The 20,336-nt window shown below is 34.2% G+C and overlaps 1 protein-coding gene across 6 annotated transcripts in view; it reads right to left on the minus strand.

Annotated features, from left to right (window-relative positions):
• orb2 (cytoplasmic polyadenylation element-binding protein orb2) overlaps positions 1-20,336 on the minus strand; it is a 104,012-nt gene that overhangs the window by 20,184 nt on the left and 63,492 nt on the right. For all 6 annotated transcript variants that reach the window (XM_085940634.1, XM_085940636.1, XM_085940637.1 and 3 more), the window contains one exon: positions 2,532-2,585. In XM_085940634.1, coding sequence (XP_085796760.1) covers positions 2,532-2,585 — 54 coding nt within the window. The remainder of the gene's footprint in view (positions 1-2,531; positions 2,586-20,336) is intronic.

Consider the following 20,336-nt stretch of genomic DNA (forward strand, 5'->3'; position numbering starts at 1 on the left):
GTGCTTTTTTGACGCATTGAAACCCGGAATTAGTGCTTTTTTTAACACAACACTTAATATTATTTTTATTGTTTGTTCTGTTAAATGAATAAAGTTATAAACTAATATAATATTTATCCATATTACACTAATAATCTAATTCTAATTCTAAAATTTAATTATTGTTTCCGTTATTATTTCTGACTGCTCTTACATGGAGCCTATTGCACCGTTTTCAATCGCTTGGCGTCGCTCTAACTACGTCATATTTTCTATCAAAACTTTCGAACTTCACGCGTATGTGGTATCTTTTTAAAAAGCATTTGTTTACGGACACGAATATTTGAGACGTGGTCGTACCAGTGTACCCCAAAAATTCGACGGATATAATATAATACTTATATAAATAAATTTATCCGTATGTTGTACGACAGGTAGTAAAACCAATGGCACTCAAATCGAGTGATTCACGTCTGTCTTGGGACAATAAATATCATTTTACGGTGGTAGGTATGTACTATGACAAGATATCTCACAGAACCAAACTGGTATGAAGTGAATTTGGCACATGCATGGTATCTTCAAAGGTGACGTCCCATCGGTCTTAAGCGTGCGTGTGAAACATAAACTTTTAATGTAAGATAAATCTTAAATTCCGCGATACGCAACGTGTCATGTAAAGGTGTATGTTGGGCATAACGCGTAAAGATCACAAAACAAACCAATGAAAAAGGAAGCAGACAAAAGTACACGATGTGATAGAAATAGCTAAGCAAATGAAATGGCAATCGGCTGGACATGTCTTCTCGGCGAGTGGACAACCGCTGGACAAATTAATGCCGTCATACAGTGGTACCCAAGGGGCACTAAACACCCGCATGGACGCCCTTCAGCCCGCTGGATAGACGGATTCATAAAGTTTTGTGGATCTAATAGTGGAGGGAGCTAGGGGAGGCCTTAGCAGGCAATTTCACACGGGTGTTACATTATTTTTACGATAATAATAAAGAAAAATAACTTTATTTCAAACGTTTTACAAATAAAACTGCAATCAAATGACTGTGATTGTAAAAAAATGTCGGGTCTAAATGCGTTATATTCGAGAGTTATGTTGTAAGAAAGGGACGGCCTGATTTGTTGTATGAGTGCGTCCCGCTCATTTTTGGGGACGGTCGTTGAACCCACACGTGTTTCCCGCGCTTTTCTTCGCCGTGGAAAGACGCCATATCCTTTATAAATTAACTTCCTGTCTCTCTCTCGCATCCATATCACGACACGCGCAAGGGTGGGACGGCGCGAAGTCTTACAAAATAAAAAGCGGCAATAATAGACAATTCATTAGATTTTCTACTTTTGATTCCGAATTTAAAAAAGATACGTAATGAATTTTGTTATGAACAAGTATTCTATATAAACAAATATTTAGGTAGGTAGATATTATTATAGGCAGAAATATTACCTAATTTTATTTCAAGATTGTCCCAAATTTTAATTATAAAATTAAGAGAAATATTATATTGTGCTATTTTGTAAAGCTTATTTTTTATTTGTGTTTATTTATATGCGTGAACTTTACAAATTATACGTAAAACGTTCACAATATGACGACATGAAACATAATAACGACAATAATTATTATTGAATAAGTAACGGAATGGTACACTAAATTTAATATTATACAGGTTAGATATTATAATATCAGGTAGATTAAGAATTTATAAAAAAAAATCGGTACGACTTTACGATACAGTCACTGAACCACCAATTGGCATCATCAATGGCCGGTAAGTATTTCACATTAGGAGATAAAACGACAGATGTTATCAAATTCTTACACATGACACACAAGTCAGCACTATCAAGAATGGCAATGTTTCCATTTACAGTGCAGATAAGTCGAAATAATTACAAGATAAAAAAAATTAATATACCACATTTTTAAATTTTCTGTTGAATCATATAAACTTGACAATCCTATGTATTAATAAATACTTTGTTTTGTACTTGATAGAAATAGATATCTACTGAATAAATATTATAGAATACTGAAAGTCATTTTGACATTTCATGTTGATTTCCATAGTAACGCACGCATATGTTAATAATTTAGTTGCTAGGACCATCCCCTTAGCAACCAATAATAGTATTTTACTTTTTACGGATTTCTTCCAAAATAACTTTTCATACAAAACAGAATTAACTGAAAATGAATTCAATTCTACTTAAAGATGGCTAAAAGTGCATTGGCATCGTGTTCTGATATATTCTAAAAGTTTCAAATGTCTAGCTAGTCGGGAAGTTAGTTAAAAATCGATTGCAAGATTTGTACTGGATAAACAACCACCGGACAAACAAGAATGCGAGCTAAGAAAAACGTGGTAAAATACGTTCAAATTACAGTATGCAAGAGGGATTCAGACTGAATAAAGCTAAGTCATTCTAAGTGTGCTTAAGGGTAGCACTTTGTATAGCGACGTAACTGTTTTTTTATGTATGCCAACAAAATAATACAATAATTTATTTATAAAATGGATAATCTTTTTTCCTCTTACCTCCATGAAGATGTGATAAATTTTGGAGTGTGTTCGCATTACAGTTGATAAAGCCTGAAACAAAAGATAAATAAACATTATTAACAATTCAAAAATACTTAATCACCTAGTGATCGGGGAATTATTTCAATTTGCATATCGCCATATTATAGGAAGGGAGTATAGGAAGGGTAGTTTACCCCGGGCATCACGAATTTCAAGGCCTAAATTTTTAACTCAAAAATTCATGTCTTATTTCCAATGCATAATAGCGTTTGTATTACGTGCATGGATTTACCTGCAGTAATAGCGCCTGTACATGTGCATGGAATTATTGTCGGCAATAGTGCTTATTTTAAACTATCGTGACAATAACTGTTTACACGTAAAAGTGCTGACTGTCTCTGCAATCTCATTCTTCAAGAGTAAGCGTGGTGCGATCGTGTCGGGTCGACGAGATAAATGAGATATAACACACATTAAAAATTTGCTCATACAAATATTAATATTAAAAAATATATGGTTGTGAGATGCAATTTTTGATTATTTTGTGTCGATACTCGACAACTCTATAATGAGTAACAGGCAATCAATCTTGAGTGTGGAATAATATGGGATAAACTTAAACACGTGTCAAGAATACGTCATTCTAAGATTCGTCATGTACTGACGCTCGTTCAATATCGGTGTACTTAAAAGTTGCAACACACACTATTGCACTCTATAATGTGTGTTTCATTTTAGTAGGACACTCACACGTTCAAAACCCTGCTTCAAAATGTAGTTGGATGCGGTATAGCCTATAATCTATATGAATTATATTTATTAATCTGTTCTGTGAGCGTCACATTAGCGATAGGTAGGGGGGAAGGTCCTGGTATGGGGGCCCGTTCAGGATTTGGGGGCCAAGGTTCTTCAAATCAAAAGAGTCTCAACTGACCTACTATGTCTTCAAGTGGTAGAAAGAGTGTATGCTGTGAAACTACGAAATGCAGACATATCCTGGGAAGATGCAAGTCAACGATAGGTGTTTTTTAGGCGTCTGTGGTACATATACGTAATAATAATCAGTGACGTCCCGTGGGTGTAGACATATAGAGCGTCGCTTGGGGGCGGCAGTTACTCCATGGGCGGCAAATCGAGGATAATAATTTGGTATAATATATGTATTTCTAAACGGTACAAACCAAATATATCAGAAATATCAACCAAATAATATAACCTCACATTTCTGGTGATTTGGGTAAGTGTCTAACATAATTACCTATATTATATTTATTTGCCTTTTATATCTAAATTTAATTTTGTAGGTTTTAGTGGTATATATTTTGTAAGTAATCTATCCATACAAAACATTTCTTAGATAAATGATAAAAAAATAAAGTATAAAAAATGGGGCGGAATTTTGGCGCTGTCTTCTTATTCTTCTTGGTCGTACACTCATGGCTGAGGATCGTGACCACATTTGAATTTCGCCATCCTTTGAGCGAGCAAGACTTTCCATCCTTCTCGATCTTCCGTTTCTCTCAGGGCAGAATGAATGGTACCCCCCCCCCCCCCCCAGTCAGCTCTTTCACTTGATCGCTCCAGCGCGCAGACGCCCTTCCTCTGCTTCACCTTTCCTGGATGAGACCCAAAACTACCAGTCTCTCTAGGTTGTCCGGTCCGCGCCTGACAATATATCCAAAAAACTGCAGAATAAAAATCTTCTCAGACATATTGTCGAGAGCCGTTCCTTTATCTTCAGTCTCTGGATGATTGACTGGTTCGTTTTGTGCTCCGTCCAAGGGGCGGCATTTTATCTAGGGACGTCACTGATAATAGTCTTTGACTAAGGAGTCGAGGAGGAACAAAGACGAAGAAGAATAATTATCTGAATTTAGTAAGATCAAACGTCAAATTATATAATAAGATGAATGCACAACTGTTTATGTTTATATGTACCTGTTATGGTAGGTAGGCGAAGTTCATCATTGATTATCTATCGATAGGCCGTATTACTTTATCCGTGACATTTTTTCTTTGATTGTCTATTATTAGATTGGTTAAATGTATATTTAAAAAAATGTGAAAGCATTCAACGCAATTTAAATCCAATCATTCACTTTTGCAATCTTTTTTATTAAACTAGGCATCAATTTTATATAACACCTTGAGGGTCAGACTTTTAAAATAGTATACCAACGTACGTTCTTGGAAAAATTAAGTTATCAGCTAAGGTTACATGCGAATTGTACGTAAAACAATTCACCGTGGCACAGTTCGCCGTGAGCTTTCTTATCAGAAAAGAGATGACCGCATACTATACGGTCTCCAATTTTATTAGATTAAATATGAACATTAATTCAATTTTCATGGCTGATTTTCGAAAAATTCTAATAATAATTCAAGAATGAAAACCTAACCTAACCTAACAAATAATCCAGTATATCGGCTATTTTCAAAATTTGTTTGCTGCTGGCTTCCTGTAAAGTGTAAACCTACAAGAACCGTGTTTTATTTAGACATGAATGTTATGTCAGTACTTACGACCCAAAAACAACAGGAGAAATTGTCAGAATATTACACGGGATTCGAACCAGTAGGTACTTGAAATGGAAAATTGTATGAACCGGAGCACTCGATAATTTTACGAAAATATTAACCTAGTTAAGTATCTAATTTTATGTGTATTTTATAAAAAATAATTGTGTTAGTTTTTGTTATATGGCATATTTAGCTCAGATGGTCAAATTATTTTTTCCGCGAGACGGAGATAATTTAGGCGATCTTATGAATCGGAACGGAGGTCCGGCGCGCTTCAGTTTATTTCAAGCCCTGATTCGAACCCGAGATCCATGACTTAATAAGACAACACCGGGAACACCCTAAATAAATACTGTTCCGAGGATAAATAAAATAATACACTTCCAATAATGCAATAAATAAAAAACGGCAGGTTCTCAAAGTGTTCTCCGCAACAGACTGAAGAAGTAATAAGAGACAATTCTAGCATGAATAAAAAAACCTGCGAAATAGAATAGCAAGTAGGTACCTATAGAGTCAATTTTCTAAACAAATGATTAGGTAGTTTACCAGTTAACCACTTATTTCAATGACTCGCTTACCTTTAACTGGTACATTATTTTATTATATTATGTATTTATTGTTTATTTTACTTTTTCTTCGACGCCATCTTCTGCCAGAGATTGAAACAAGTTCCTGGATCAATAAAATAAATTCTTCCATCACCTATAGACGTATATTTAACATACAATGGCCCCCACATCCTAAAACGGGTCCCCAGGCCAGGATCTTTGACGAGCCCCCTACCTATCGCTAAAGGTTAACGGGCCCACATGCCCAACGTAGGTCAAAATGGATATTTTATGGTATTTTCAAAGCATTACCCTGAACTTTCCTTAAACGTTGTAGATAATCTATTTACATAATTTTGAAGCCTCATTATCCTTTATATTTATTTTAAACATTTGATGACTGCATAAAGTATTTTTATTACATAAAATAGTATTCTTTTAAACCTCTCGATCTAATGTTTTAGAATATAGTCATATTTCAGTACATCCATGTGCAGAGATGTTAAGATTTTTTAGATTTATTCATTTTTAAATGCATTTACAAAACCATTTTAGTAAAATTAATGTTAACATTATATAGTGACATATTTACGATAAAAAAAATTATTTTATTATCTTTGTGATCAAAAATTTGACAAGAATTAGGCATTTTACTATTCAAAAAATGGGCACGATTAACACATTTGAAGATAATTCGAAAGATACTGATTATAAGCTATGTATTTGACCATTCAAATGTGATAAACATCTTATGAATAATGATTGATTTATAATAATTATTGACCTAAGAATAAGGTATTATTTTTTTGAAATACGCCATTTCTATTGGCATTTCCCAGTGGTTAGACTACAATATATGGTCGTAGCCATAAATTGACAAACTATAACTGAAATAGGGAGTAAGATCATGTCAACGCGCGTGTTTGAACATGTACCCAGTGACGTCCTTAGACAAAATGCCGCCCTTAGGCAGTACCAAAATGCCGCCATAATTTTTTTATACTTAAAGTGCTTTTATCATCCTTTCATGACTCCAATATCTAAGAAATGTGTTGTGTGGATACATTACTAGCATGATAAGTATTTATATCTGCTTCAATAGACAATGATTTCAGATAGGTAACTTCATTTAAAAATACGCCTGACAACTTCCAAAACTCGCGAGTAGCTAGCAAACATATTCAAACACGCGCGTTAACATAATTTTACTCCCTACTTTAATTATAGTTTGTCAATTTATGGCTACGGCCGTATGTTGTAGCTTAACCACTGGGGAATGCCAAAAGAAATGGCGTATTTCAAAAAAACACTACCTTATTCTTAGGTCAATAATTATTATAAAGCAATCATTATTCGTAGGATGTTTATCACACTTGAATGGTCAAAGACATAGCTTATAGTGAGTATCTTTAGAATTATCTTCAAATGTGTTAATCTTGCCGATTTTTTGAATAATAAAATGCCTAATTCTTGTCAAATTTGGGATCACAGAGATTATCAATATAATTTTTTATCGTGAATATTTTACTAAAATTATCTCGTCATAAATTATACTAATGGTTTTATAAATGAGTTTAAAAATTAATAAATGTAAAACATCTTAACACCACTGCACATTCATGTACTTACCGAAATATGACTATATTCTAAAACATTAGAGCGAGAGGTTTAAAAGAATACTATTTTATGTAACAAAAATACTTTATGCAGTCATCAAATGTTTGAAATAAATATAAAGGATAATAAGGCTTCAAAATTATATAAATAGATTATCTACAACGTTTAAGGAGTGTCCAGGATCATGGTTTGAAAATACAATAAAAATTCAATCTTGACCTACGACGAGCATGTCCCCCCTTAATGGAAAGATATTTCCTTTATTACTAAGTTAAGGTAGCCATTTCTATATATAAATAATGATTCTCCTCGATTTGCCGCCCTTCGGGTAACTGCCCCCCCCCCCCCCAAGCGACGCTCAATCTGCCTACCCCCACGGGACGTCACTGCATGTACCTAACCGAAAAAAAAACGAATTTTTCCCCGATGTGTTTCCAAATTTCACTCATAAATTTCTTCACGGGGACGGTTTCTACATCATCTTTTGGTGACATCTTCTATTAAAAGTTGTGCAATCGAGGATTGCAAACTCAAGAAAAAAAATTACTTGCTAAGTTTTGTATTTAGGTTGAAAATGAGCGCATAATTGCATTGCTTTGCTGTCATCCGATAGGGTGACATAACAACCCAAGATGCTGTCCAACGATAGTAGAGGAATCAAAAAAAAAATAAGAAGAATCATAGACAATATTTTATGTCCCAGAACTAACCTAAAACACTAACCGTAGCTCACCGGCTGGCTGAACACAGCAACTATTCATTAGGCATGGTTGTTAGATTTAAAAAATAGTAAATTATTTTTATTCGCCTCAAATTTGGGCAGAGCTGTATTCTGGAGAGTGTAGATTTGATTCAGTGGCGAAGGGTGGAGGTAGGCTGTTAAGATCCGCCATAAATAGTGCACACCCAACTTTGTCAGTCATACGTATTTGTTTTCATTGAAATAAGACAACAATTTACAGATAGTGTTGGTTAGTTTTTAAAATTCAATTAAACCCTACGAAACCAAACCATAATAGATAATAGTCAAAAAATACTCGTCTATCTATAAAGTATCTAAAATTATGCATAACTTTGAATATTCTATAGATAAAATAATATTAAATTTTGGTTTTGGCAGGGTTTAATGAATTGAAAAAATTAATCAACAAAATGAGTACCTATCTGTTATATTATGTATTCTTAACCAACGAAAACAAATAAGTATGAATGATATTATAGTGTGCACAATTTTGTCGTATAGCCCAAAATATACCAAAACTATCACGGTTTCGTTAGGCAGGGTTTAATTGATTTTTAAAAACTAAACAATACCATATTCTGTAAATTGTAGTCTTAGTTCAATAAAAACAAATACGTATGACTAACAAAGTTTAATATGCACTATTTGTGACGGATCTTAACAGCCTTCCTCCACCCTTCGCTACTGGATAACATTAATATTGTATTAACTGGTTTTAGGTTCCCCATCTCCACTCTTCAGACTTCTCTTCACTCTACATTCTCCACAGTCGTGGATGTGGAGAGCCGCCTTTCATGACGGTTAAAACGTGTCCGAAAGAAAAGACTTGTAGGTACTTAAACTGCTATCCCGATAGGGAGCCGCACGGGACTGATATTGTAATGACCATGCACTGTGGTGCTTAAAGAAATGGTTTAGAAAGAAAAGAAAAGGGTCGGACTGGCTCAGTTAGCAGTGGCGAAGGGTGGAGGTAGACTGTTAAGATCCGACATAAACAGTGCACATGAACGTGTTTGTCTTCATTGAACTAAGACTACAGTGTGTAGTAGTGTTCGTTATTTTTTTCCAATTAAACCCTGCCTAATCCAAACCATAGTAGATAATAGACAAAAAACATTCCTCTATTTATAAAATATCTAAAATTTTGCGATCAAACCACACAGAATTTTAAATATTTTATAGATTGAAGGATATTTTTTTGTCGATTATAGTTTGGTTTAGACTTTAGGCAGTGTTTATGAATTGAAAAATAAAACTAACCAATACCATCTGTAATATTATTATGTATTCCTAATTCAACGAAAACAAATAAGTATTACTGAAAAAGTATGCAGTATTTTTGTCGGATCGCTCATAGTGTACCTACAATATAATGGTTTGGTTTAGGCAGGGTTTAATTGAATATTATAATCCAGCACCATCTGCAAACTATGAAAGCAAATAAGTAGGGATTGCAGTACCGGTATTTCAAAACCGGTATTCAATTATTTATCGATACCAAAATACCAGTTTCAAAAATCCAAAAAATAGGGATTTTCGGTATTAAGATTACACGTTTATGTTTTTCGAAAATGAATTTAATGTAATTTTTTCATTACTTAGTACTATTATTGTATTTTCAATTTCCAAGTTTTACGCAGCCAAAACGCAAATATTATTAAAATAAAATCCATTAAACATTCTTGTCGCCATGAATGAATTTCGAAAAAAGAAAATATTCGTGGTAAATATTTCCAATTATTCTATAACTATTGGCCGCGGTGGTGGCCGCGCGGCTTAAGCGTTGGACTATCACGCCGTGGATCCCAGGTTCGAATCGTGGGTCTGGCAAGTATACATATTATTTTTCAATTTGTGTGTGAGTCAGGTTATGGACCTAATAGGTTGAGCAAGTGGCTGACATCCATTTCTCGTAAAAAAATCTGTTAATACAAACCTCTACTCTGTGGAGGCCCATATGATCCTATTAGGATCGGACATGGTCGGAAAAAAAATTGATCCAAAAAGTACAGTACATCCAACAAATGTTGAATTTGAGAAAAAAATTCTTGTACCCAAACATATTGTATTTAAAAAATTAGCATTTCTAATATATTATGATCTATTATACAAGGTCAATATAGTAAAATGTAGGTAGTATCACTTCCCTCCATTTTGGTAAGTGAATAGCAAACTGTCACTTTTATCTTTAGTATTGGTTTTTCGTCTGGATTCGGGAGGTGGAGGTGGACAATTAACACACCGGAATTGTTTTGGAAACGGCAAGGTATATTTAAGTTATTATATTCTAAATGGTTACATTTTTATACAAATTCGTTTCGATTTAATTTTGACGGATAGCGAGCTTAACACTGCTTACTGCGTTGCTGTCAAATATGCTTCTCCCGCTAAAACCAACGGTCACTTGAGAGCCGTACAAAATGCGGCGTTGCCATTCGTATTTTTTTAACGCTATTCAGACAATGTTGCCGGCAGATATTTAACATTATTTAATTATTTTTACAATCAGCCGTTATACCGTTGATACCGATTCGGGCCTCTCCAGATACCAAAGATACCAAAGACATCCCCAAATGGGGACCATACGGGGGTGTCACAGTAGGTACTTGTGGTTGCTGTAAAATAGTATTTTAAATAGATTATATTAGTTATATTTATTGTGTAATAATTATGTTTTGACGAATACCGGTATTGATGAATTCATTCAGTATTGCAATCCCTACAAATAAGTATGACTGAAAAAGTTTAATGTGCACTATTTGTACTTAAACCTTTGCGAAATTAGATAACAGCTTATCCTATATGGCAAATCAATATAATTGTCACTGCTCTAAATAGGGATACAGTGTCAAGAAAATAAATGTATTTTTTTAAAGAGGCAATAAAATTTCCCATTGCGGTACTGTGACAAAAAAGAAAAATCTGCGAAATGTATTTATTATTTTCGTATCGCCAGGTTACAGAGTGTTTATTGTCACACCGACCGAGACAATTTGCCAAATAATAATAAATTATGCCAGAGGTATCAAACTGCTTTAAAATCAAAGATAATAACATTTCGCCACTCGACGCCACTGTCATATTATAAACGGGACGAAATCAAGAACACAAATATAATGAGAACTGTCTCACTCTACCTGCAAAGCTAATCTATACACACGGCGGCTATTGACAGTAGTTTATCATAGTTAAATTGAGGCGGTTAATTATTACAGTAACGGCTCGTCTTAGGTAAGTGCGTTCGGCGGCGCGTTGAGCGGCGCGCGCAACTCAAACGTATAACCGTATAAACGTATAACTAAAAAAAGACTTTGTCTACAAAAATTTTCACACACGGTTATATGTTTGAGTTGCGCGCGCCGCTCAACGCTTCGCCGACTTCACCCACGTAAGACAAATTAAATAAATTAATTTATGCCAGTTCAAAAAACACACGTTCATTGGAGCACCGATCTACAATATTCAGAAATGATCTCTTGGACGAGAGGGTGATCGCTGTCGTGGACCCCGCTGATGGTGATACATATATAACTTTTTGCAAATTTTCTTAGCTCTGGGAAATGTTCACAGGGTGAACGCCAGAAATTAATTATGTCATAAGCATTTTGATCAGGAAAAAGCTCATCAAATTTCATTTTCAATAATGAATTTGCTTTTAAATCAATCAGTTCCATTTGTATGTTACTAGGCACCTGCATTACACTTTGTTCACTAAGTGAAAATGGATTTATAAATGCGAGCATGCAGTTTTCTTCTTTAGCAAAATCATGAAAACGATTTTCAAATGACCCTTGCAATATCTTGATTTCTTCAATATATTTGGTCAGATTGCTATTATCCGCAGCACTTTCATTCTGCTCTTTCAAGTGTGGAAAATGACTCAAATCCTCATTTTTTAACTGAGAAATGAACAGTTTTAATTTAATTTTTTTTCAGTTGTGGCGCCTATTTCAAAAGAATAACTACTCGCAAATATGCAATGCAACACTTGTAATCATCCAATGCGGTACGTTCGGCGCATGTGCCACGGTTTGGCCACCACTTGGTTAGGTTATTATTCTTGAATTCATGAATTTTGCCAAGATCGGCTATAACAATTGCCGCTGTTCCCGCCTGGCTTCCAGTAAAGAGAATTGTACCAAAATGTGTATTTAAAAATACTTATTATTCCCACATTTTCAAAATAATCATGTTTTGTTTCATCCATAAAATGTTTGCTGTGAAAACAAGACGTGTATTATTAAAACTTCGCGATATTATATTATTGTAGATATTTCACACGTTATAGAATAATAAACCAAAACATGTCTGTCCTCGAGAGACCGTATTCAGACCGCGGACGCCATGTTGACGACGCCTAAATATTGACAGACAATCAGTCACTTTAGAAAACCAAACCAAACCTTGTCTTGGTTGAGTTATTTAGAAATTGGACCCACTTCGGAAGAGTATAAAATTATATTGCATTAAATCCAAAATCGAGAAAATAAGCAATGCCAAAAAGACTTGATAACATTTTATATTATATTTATTCACGTAAACATATTCTGTTTTCATTATTGTAGACAGAAAATAATTTAAGGGGAGGGCCCGTTTCCAAAAAAATATCCATAATAATTTACTATTGATTTTTAAAACGATGAGAAGGGCAAGCAGTGACGTCCCGTGGGGGTAGGCAGATTGAGTGTCGCTTGGAGGCGGCAGTTACCCAAAGGGCGGCAAATCGAGGAGACTCATTAAGCAGTGACGTCCCTAGACAAAATGCCGCCCCTAGGCAGCGCCAAAATGCCATCACATTTTTTTTTTATACTTACAGTTTTTTTGTAATCCTTCCGTGACTCCAATATCTAAGAAATGTGTTGTATGGATACATTACTTACAACTTCTGCTTCAATATACATTATTGCAAGTCCACGGTTTCAGATACATTAAAAAATACACCTGACAACTCCAAAAATCGCGAAAACATTTTACACAAAATCAAGTAAAGTGTGTATCTACCTATAATTCACATATAATTCGAAATCTGCACGTGTCATTGCTATTCACCAAGGACGTGACATCCAAAAACAACGGAAGTAAACTAGACATCGCAAACTGGACAGAAAATTATAGTCCGATTTAAACTTGTATAGTAATTAATACATTTTGTTTCCAACCAGTGAGCTGATTTCTTTAAAAGCAAGATATTTCCATTATTATTAAGTTTAAGTAGTTAGCTTTTTCTATATATTATGTCTAAAGATCGATTTGCCGCCCCCAAGCGACGGTAAATCTGCCTACCCCCACGGGACGTCACTGTCATTAAGTATATATAGAAATAGCTACCTAAACTTAGTAATAACGGAAACATCTTTCCATTAATAAATTCAGCTCACTGGTTGGAAACAAAATGTATTAATTAGGTACTATAAAAGTTTGAAAAGGACTTTATTTTTTTGTCGGGTTCGCGATGCCTAGTTTACTTCCGTTGTCCTTGGACGTCACATTCTTGGTGAACAGCAATAACACGTGCATACCTAATTTAAAATTTATCCAAATATATTTACCAGTCACTCATGAGTTTTGAAAGTTGTCAAGTGTATTTTTAAATGTACCTATCTGAAACCGTAGACTAACAATATTGTCTATTGAACCAGAGATGGCATTTAAATTAGATTTAGTGGTATATATCTTGTTAGTAATGTATCCATACAACGCATTTCTTGGATATTGGTGTCACTAAAGTACGATAAAAAGTACTGTATAAAAAAAATGTGGCGGCATTTTGTCTAGGGACGTCACTGTGGGCAAGATTACCAAAATATAGCAGCGCATCTATTCTATACATAAGACTGCTTTCGGCCGCTATGGTAGCTATCAAGGGTAGGTTCGTATTAAAGTATTAACACTTATTGTAACAAATACAATAAGTTAGCCCTCTATACAGTCAAAACTGTCTATCTCGCTTTAAAAAAAATACCACAGCCATAAGAGGTGGTGTTAAAACATTATTGTCACAATTACAACTAACTTATTGTATGTTACAATAAGTGCCAATACTTCGATACAAATCTACCCAGATACTCCATACGTTGATTGTTGTTTTATTTAATAAAACGCAATTTTTTTATAGTACTTATTCCACTGCTGGTCTGTAGATATAACTAAGTGTGCTCTCATACAAGTTATTGCGAAGTGTCGCATCCACAATTATTATTAGTGGTTATCGAATGCGCGTGGCTAGCGCCATCTTTATAAAGCCTGAGCATATCTTTTTGCAACGAGTGGTCCACTGTTCAGCTGTCAAAATCGGATCCCAGATTGCTTGACATATTGATTCGCCCTTTCTCGTTTCATATTGAATTATAAAAGATTCTCAAATAAAATATATTAATAAATTTTAAATAATATATATTCCTGTTATTTATTAGCTGTCAAAGTCAGACTAGACCTTCACACAAAAACCGGTGGTAATATCGATTTCCAAAAAATATGTAGCATTGATCTATGAATTACATTTGTAGAAGGTGTTTGTTAATGCTAGTGTATTATTTATCATGTAACTTATCTATTCAAATCAAACCATTCCCTGTGTGATCACTACAGACGTGTCAGTGTGACCACTATATAGAAAAATGACAGGCAATGACAGGTCATCCTTAAATAACAATGGGAGGGGCGGAAAAAGTAGGACCAGTCGTTGTGAATTTATAGGCTTTCTACTTGACTCGGCAATGGCGTGGCCGAACCATCATAATTATTAAGATCGAAGATTGCCACGGTTACCTGGGCTAAAATTATTTTCTTTACGTCATGACAATGATAGTATCTATAGTAAAATTGTGTGAAAATAATAAATCTGTGTATTGATAAATGGTAAAAACCAAATGTGTCAGAAATATCAACCAAATAGATAGAACCTCAGACTCTGGTGAATTCGCTTTTTCTATCTATATTTAACGTATGTTTTAGTGGTAGGTACCTAAGTGTAGCTATATTTTGTAAGTAATGCATCCATACAACACATTTCTTAGATATTGGAGTCATGAAAGGATAATAAAAATACTGTATAAAAATTGGGCGGCATTTTGTCTATGGACGTCACTGATTTTTTTTCTGTTTCCGCGGGGTGTCCGGACCCGAGAACCCCCCTTGTGTGTGCACCTGATGAAGACCGCTGTGTCTACTTTATTGAAATTTTTACGAAGTCCCACTATTTGTCTTTCCATACTTTGAGAGGTCTATCTACCTTTGGGTCTTTAGGTCTTTTTTTCAAAAAGATTTTTTCTATTGGTTATAATATATTTTCTCAAAAGTGTTTTCAAAATTATGTATGTTAAATATCTAGTGTTTTTTCAACACATTTAAAGGTATTGGAGGCATCACACAAGCCAGATGCGTTTTTTGCAAGCTAGATACTTATAGAAAAATGCTAGATCTGGTAAGAAAAACACTAAATTGGCAACGCTGGGTACATGGATGGCTTGTGTCCTAAGCCTCTCAATTATTGTCATTGACAATAATTCACAGCTGATGACGATTGCTAATAATAACTCACTGTTGGAGCTAATTCCAGTAAAAAGTGGGACAATAGGTAGGTATTTTACGTCGCTATGATATTTTTGTGCATACATAGATGATAATAATGTAACATGCATTATTATTTTTCAAGGTATTGTTAGTGACTCCACAGTTATACTGTGCTACTGCAATTTTATTAAAAAGAGTTTGCAACTTCTAAATACTTCGTTCAAACCAGAGAACACAATTAATGAATGGGAACTGAAATCTGTATACAGTTCGCCGTATCACATTTCACCGTAAAATGTTGTATCGGAAATAGGTATATGGCCGTATATTAAAGACCGTCCATCCTCTTTGGGTCGTAGAGTACTGACATAAAATTCATGTCTAAATAAAACACGGTTCTTGTCGGTTTATACTTTACAGGAAGCCAGCTGCAAATAAATTTTGAAAATAGCAGATATACTGGATTATTTGTTGGGTTAGGTTAGGTTTTTATTCTTGAATTCAAGAATTTTGCCAAAATCAGCTATGAAATTTTTGAATTAATATTCATATTGAATCTAATACAATTGGAGACAGTATAGTATACGGTCATCTCTTTCCGATAAGAAAGCTCAAGGCGAACTGTGCCACAGTGAAATGTTTTACGTACAATTTACAAGTAACCAACTGAAATACTTAACGGGTGTGGAGTAGGGATTGCAATACCGAATGAAAATACCAATACTGGTATTCGTAAAATAATAATTGAAAAAAAAACAGCTACCATTAAATATAATAAGTATAATAATATTATGTAAAAAACTTTTTTATGATATTAATATGTTATAGCATGTGTCATTGCTGATCACAAAGGACGCTGAAAGGACACGGAAGTAAACGAGACATCGCGTAATCCGACAAAAAATTACACTCCTGTCAATCCGTTTATGTTGTTTAATACATTTTGTTTCCACTTTCAATACTGTATATATCGGTATTGTCTGATTTTTAAAACCGGTATATCAATATAGAAAAATACTGGGATACCGGTATTGCAATTCCTAGTGTGGTACCTATAACAAGCAACTGATCTTGAGTGTGGAAGAATATTGGGTAAACTAAAACACATGTCATGAATACGTCATTCTAAGGTTGCCCTTCGTTATGACAACTGCTCCTTGTCTAGCTCTCTTTTACACATTAACATATTATTATTGCAGTGGCGAAGGTTAGAGGTAGGCTGTCAAGATTTGACATAAATAGTGCACATTAAACTTTGTCAGTCAAACGTATTTGTTTTCATTGAACTAAGACTACAGTGTGTAGATAGTGTTTGTTTGTTTTTTTTAAATTATGCCATTAAACCATACAGAATTTTAAATATTTTATATATAGAAGAATATTTTTTATCGATTATAGTTTGGTTAGGCAGGGTTTAATTGAATTTTAAAAACTAACCAGCACCATCTGCAAATTGTATTCTTAGTTCAATGAAAACAAATAAGTATGACTGACAAGTTTGGTGTGCACTACTTATTATGTCGAATCTTAACAACCTACCTCCACCCTTGCGTTACAGATAATTCAAGACAAATATATCGTCACTTTTCTGGCAGAAGACACAAATTCAAAAAAAGACATATTGAGTTAGTTATACGAAAATGTTCCTTATTTCAAACTTTACCGTCTGGAAACCTTCTTAATAAATAAACAGTCTTTATTTTATAGTCATCATTTTTACGATTACTTAATAAACTCACATGATAGACCATTTCAAGCATTTTAACAACTTCAAAGTCAAATTACTCAAAACTAGTATTCTCCAGTTAGTGTGTTCAGCCAGAACAGAGACGATATTATATATAGTATATAATACCTAATGCAGCTGTGACATTTTGTTTTCTGACCGTTCACATTGTTACGTATGTACCTAGTAAGTACATTTGTGCCAGTGTATACGACCTTCATTCGATAACACTAGGATTCCTACTGACAAATTACCTACCTATAATATCTATGGATAGGTAGGTAATATAAAATATTATTGTCGTTCCTACACATATATACGTTGGTAGGTAAATATGATTACAAAATAGCATGTGCGATAAAAATGCTGTCGCATATCATCGGTTCAAGAGCGAGATAATATAATTAAATATATGCCTATCTCACAAAACAGATTATTAAATATAATTCAGATAAGCTGTACCCCAATACACTACATTTTGAAGCATGGTTTTGAATGCGTGAGTGTCCTACGAAACTGAACCACACATTTTAGATGTGCTATAATAGTGTGTATTGTAACCTTCAAATACACCAATATGAACGAGTCCATAACCCGAGAGCAATAAAAAGGATTTCAAGTTATACACATTTATACTTTTATAAAAATTTATTATTTTTATTTTTAAATTAAATATAAAAAAAATATTAAAACGATGAATTAGTCAAAAATCTAAACGTTAAAAAATTTTAAATTTAATAAACTAAATTTTAATAATAAATATTACCATAAAATATAATGGAATAATAAGATGGGACCCTGCAACTAATTCACATTTTATTACATTTTTTTACAATTGTAAGTTTATATTTGCCTTAAAAAAATCTTTTTAATGTTTTCAGATACTTATTTATTAATTAATACAGTTGAAATTGTAAATTATCAAAAAAATGTCTCAAATTGCAAGCTTCGTATTTTTCCGCTAGGTGCCTCTGTTGGTATAAGGATACCCCATAATGTCTTCCTACATAGTACTGCTCAATAATTATTAATATAATCAAGAACTAGCAAATTACCAGGTGGCAGTACCACCTGTCAACATTATTAGATCTCGCTTAGTTATGCAACAGTACTTTGAATAAAATCACACTTGAACTTTATTACTGAAAAACCTATCTGAACACAAGATTTTTCTCACCGTACCCCTTTTAATATTTCATCTCTGTGTCTCGTTTTCTTATACACATTTAAACGTTTTGTCTTGCCAAATGAGCTCTATCAATACGTTTACGTTGCCTATGTATCTCCCTCTCAAATATTTATATATGTTTTCTCTCACCTTTCCCCCTTTAATACGTCTTCTAGTCTCCCCCTCTCTCATACGTTTACGTATATGTTATGCTTTATATTATCACTATTTTAATCACAGAACAGATAATTTTCAATTATTTCTGAGTTCCCTGATTTTAATACACTCTTTGGCCTATCTTACACACATTTAGATAGGATTTCTCACACCTTACCCTTTTTAATATTCTATCTCTCTCTCTTTCCTGCTCTCTTCCGCACTGTTTCGTATATGATTATTTGCTTTCTCATTCTGCGTTACACGTGACAGCAAAGATCACCCAAGACAAATATATTATGTAATATTTTTGTGCACCATAACCTTCACTTGATGATCGCTGATGGGTACATACTATATAATTAAGGACATCCTATACTCACTTTGTCAATGAACGTATCAGTGCCAACAAATCGTTATGAACCACACTGTACAAGCTATTACAAATTATTTTATTATTAGTACCTATATATTGATATTTTCATCCACTGCGAGATGAAGGCATATCTTTTCGACCTACTTTCAGGGCTTTTTGATTTGATGCGATAATAATTCTCATTGGTTTCTTTTGTAGGCTTTCACCAACCAATCTGCCACTGGTAATGCCAATTGGGAGGGCGATAACTATGTTCAACCAAATTGCTTTGGGTGTTTATATATTCCACTTGCGTGAGGTGAGTTTAGGAGGACGCTATTTTATAAATTCTTAAAATAGGGTCTCCTTAGCTAACTCGGTGTACTTCTTTGAACTACTATAGATGTACAATTGTATGTTTATAATTATTATGTTCTCTTTTTATATTTTCATTTTTATCCCTTTTATTAGTTTTCTTTCTTCTTTATAATACTGTTTCATGACATGTTGTGAACGTCTTAAACTTATAATTTCTAATGTCCACGATATGTAAAATAAATAAATTGAATTGAATTGAATTCATTATGCTCAACATGCATCTTTCATTGGGACGTGAGCGAGCCGCCATTGAAATACATTAGCTAGATTCTGGCTCGAATTTTAGTTTCAGTCTCATCTCCTTTGAGAATTCTCGTGAGCGGAAGGCCTTAGGCTCAATCCAAAGAGCGAAGATTTTTTTCAATGGCTATGTTCAATACAGTGCGTTCGGTAAATTGTACGAATACAATATAATAGCCGAAAACAGTTACGTTTCCCCCCCCCCCAATACTACCACTACCGTACCATCTCGTGTCCGGAAACTTGTAAGTATGCAGTTCGCCGTATCACACTTCATCGTAAAATGTTGTTTCGGAAATATATAGTAGTATATTAAAGACCGTCCAACTTCTCTGAGTCGTACAGTACTGACATAAAATTCATGTCTAAATAAAACACGGTTCTTGTCGGTTTACACTTTACAGGAAGCCAGCAGCAAACAAATTGAATGACTATGAAAACTATGATAATTGGATTAATGTTTTTTTTGTGATTTTACCGAGGCTTTGACTGCGACTCGCTGTCATATCGCCTCTTCTCTTCTAGAAGGGGATCCGTCAACCAGGTCCTCAATCCTATTCTGTTAAATAACTTTACAATTTTGCTTAGCTCTTCCGTCTTACCCACCGCCAGGACACCTTTCAATTCGTCTATATGTACAATGTCCTCTAAAACATGACATTCATCGCAGAGTTGCGATTCGCTTCTTCCCATGAGGACATCAAATCTTTTGCACATTGTGTGCCCTGTTCTTAGCCTCAGTATTAACTTAAGCTCATTCCTCGTCAAAGGAGACTCTACAAACTAGGGCACCTCTCGTGGTAATGGTAGAATAGACTTACTCCATTTCCCCTTGTGCATATTGAATCCAATAAA

Source organism: Rhyacophila brunnea, unplaced genomic scaffold (assembly GCF_057557595.1).
Source record: "Rhyacophila brunnea isolate RB1 unplaced genomic scaffold, BYU_Rbru_1.0 scaffold_13, whole genome shotgun sequence".
Taxonomy (NCBI): domain Eukaryota; kingdom Metazoa; phylum Arthropoda; class Insecta; order Trichoptera; family Rhyacophilidae; genus Rhyacophila; species Rhyacophila brunnea.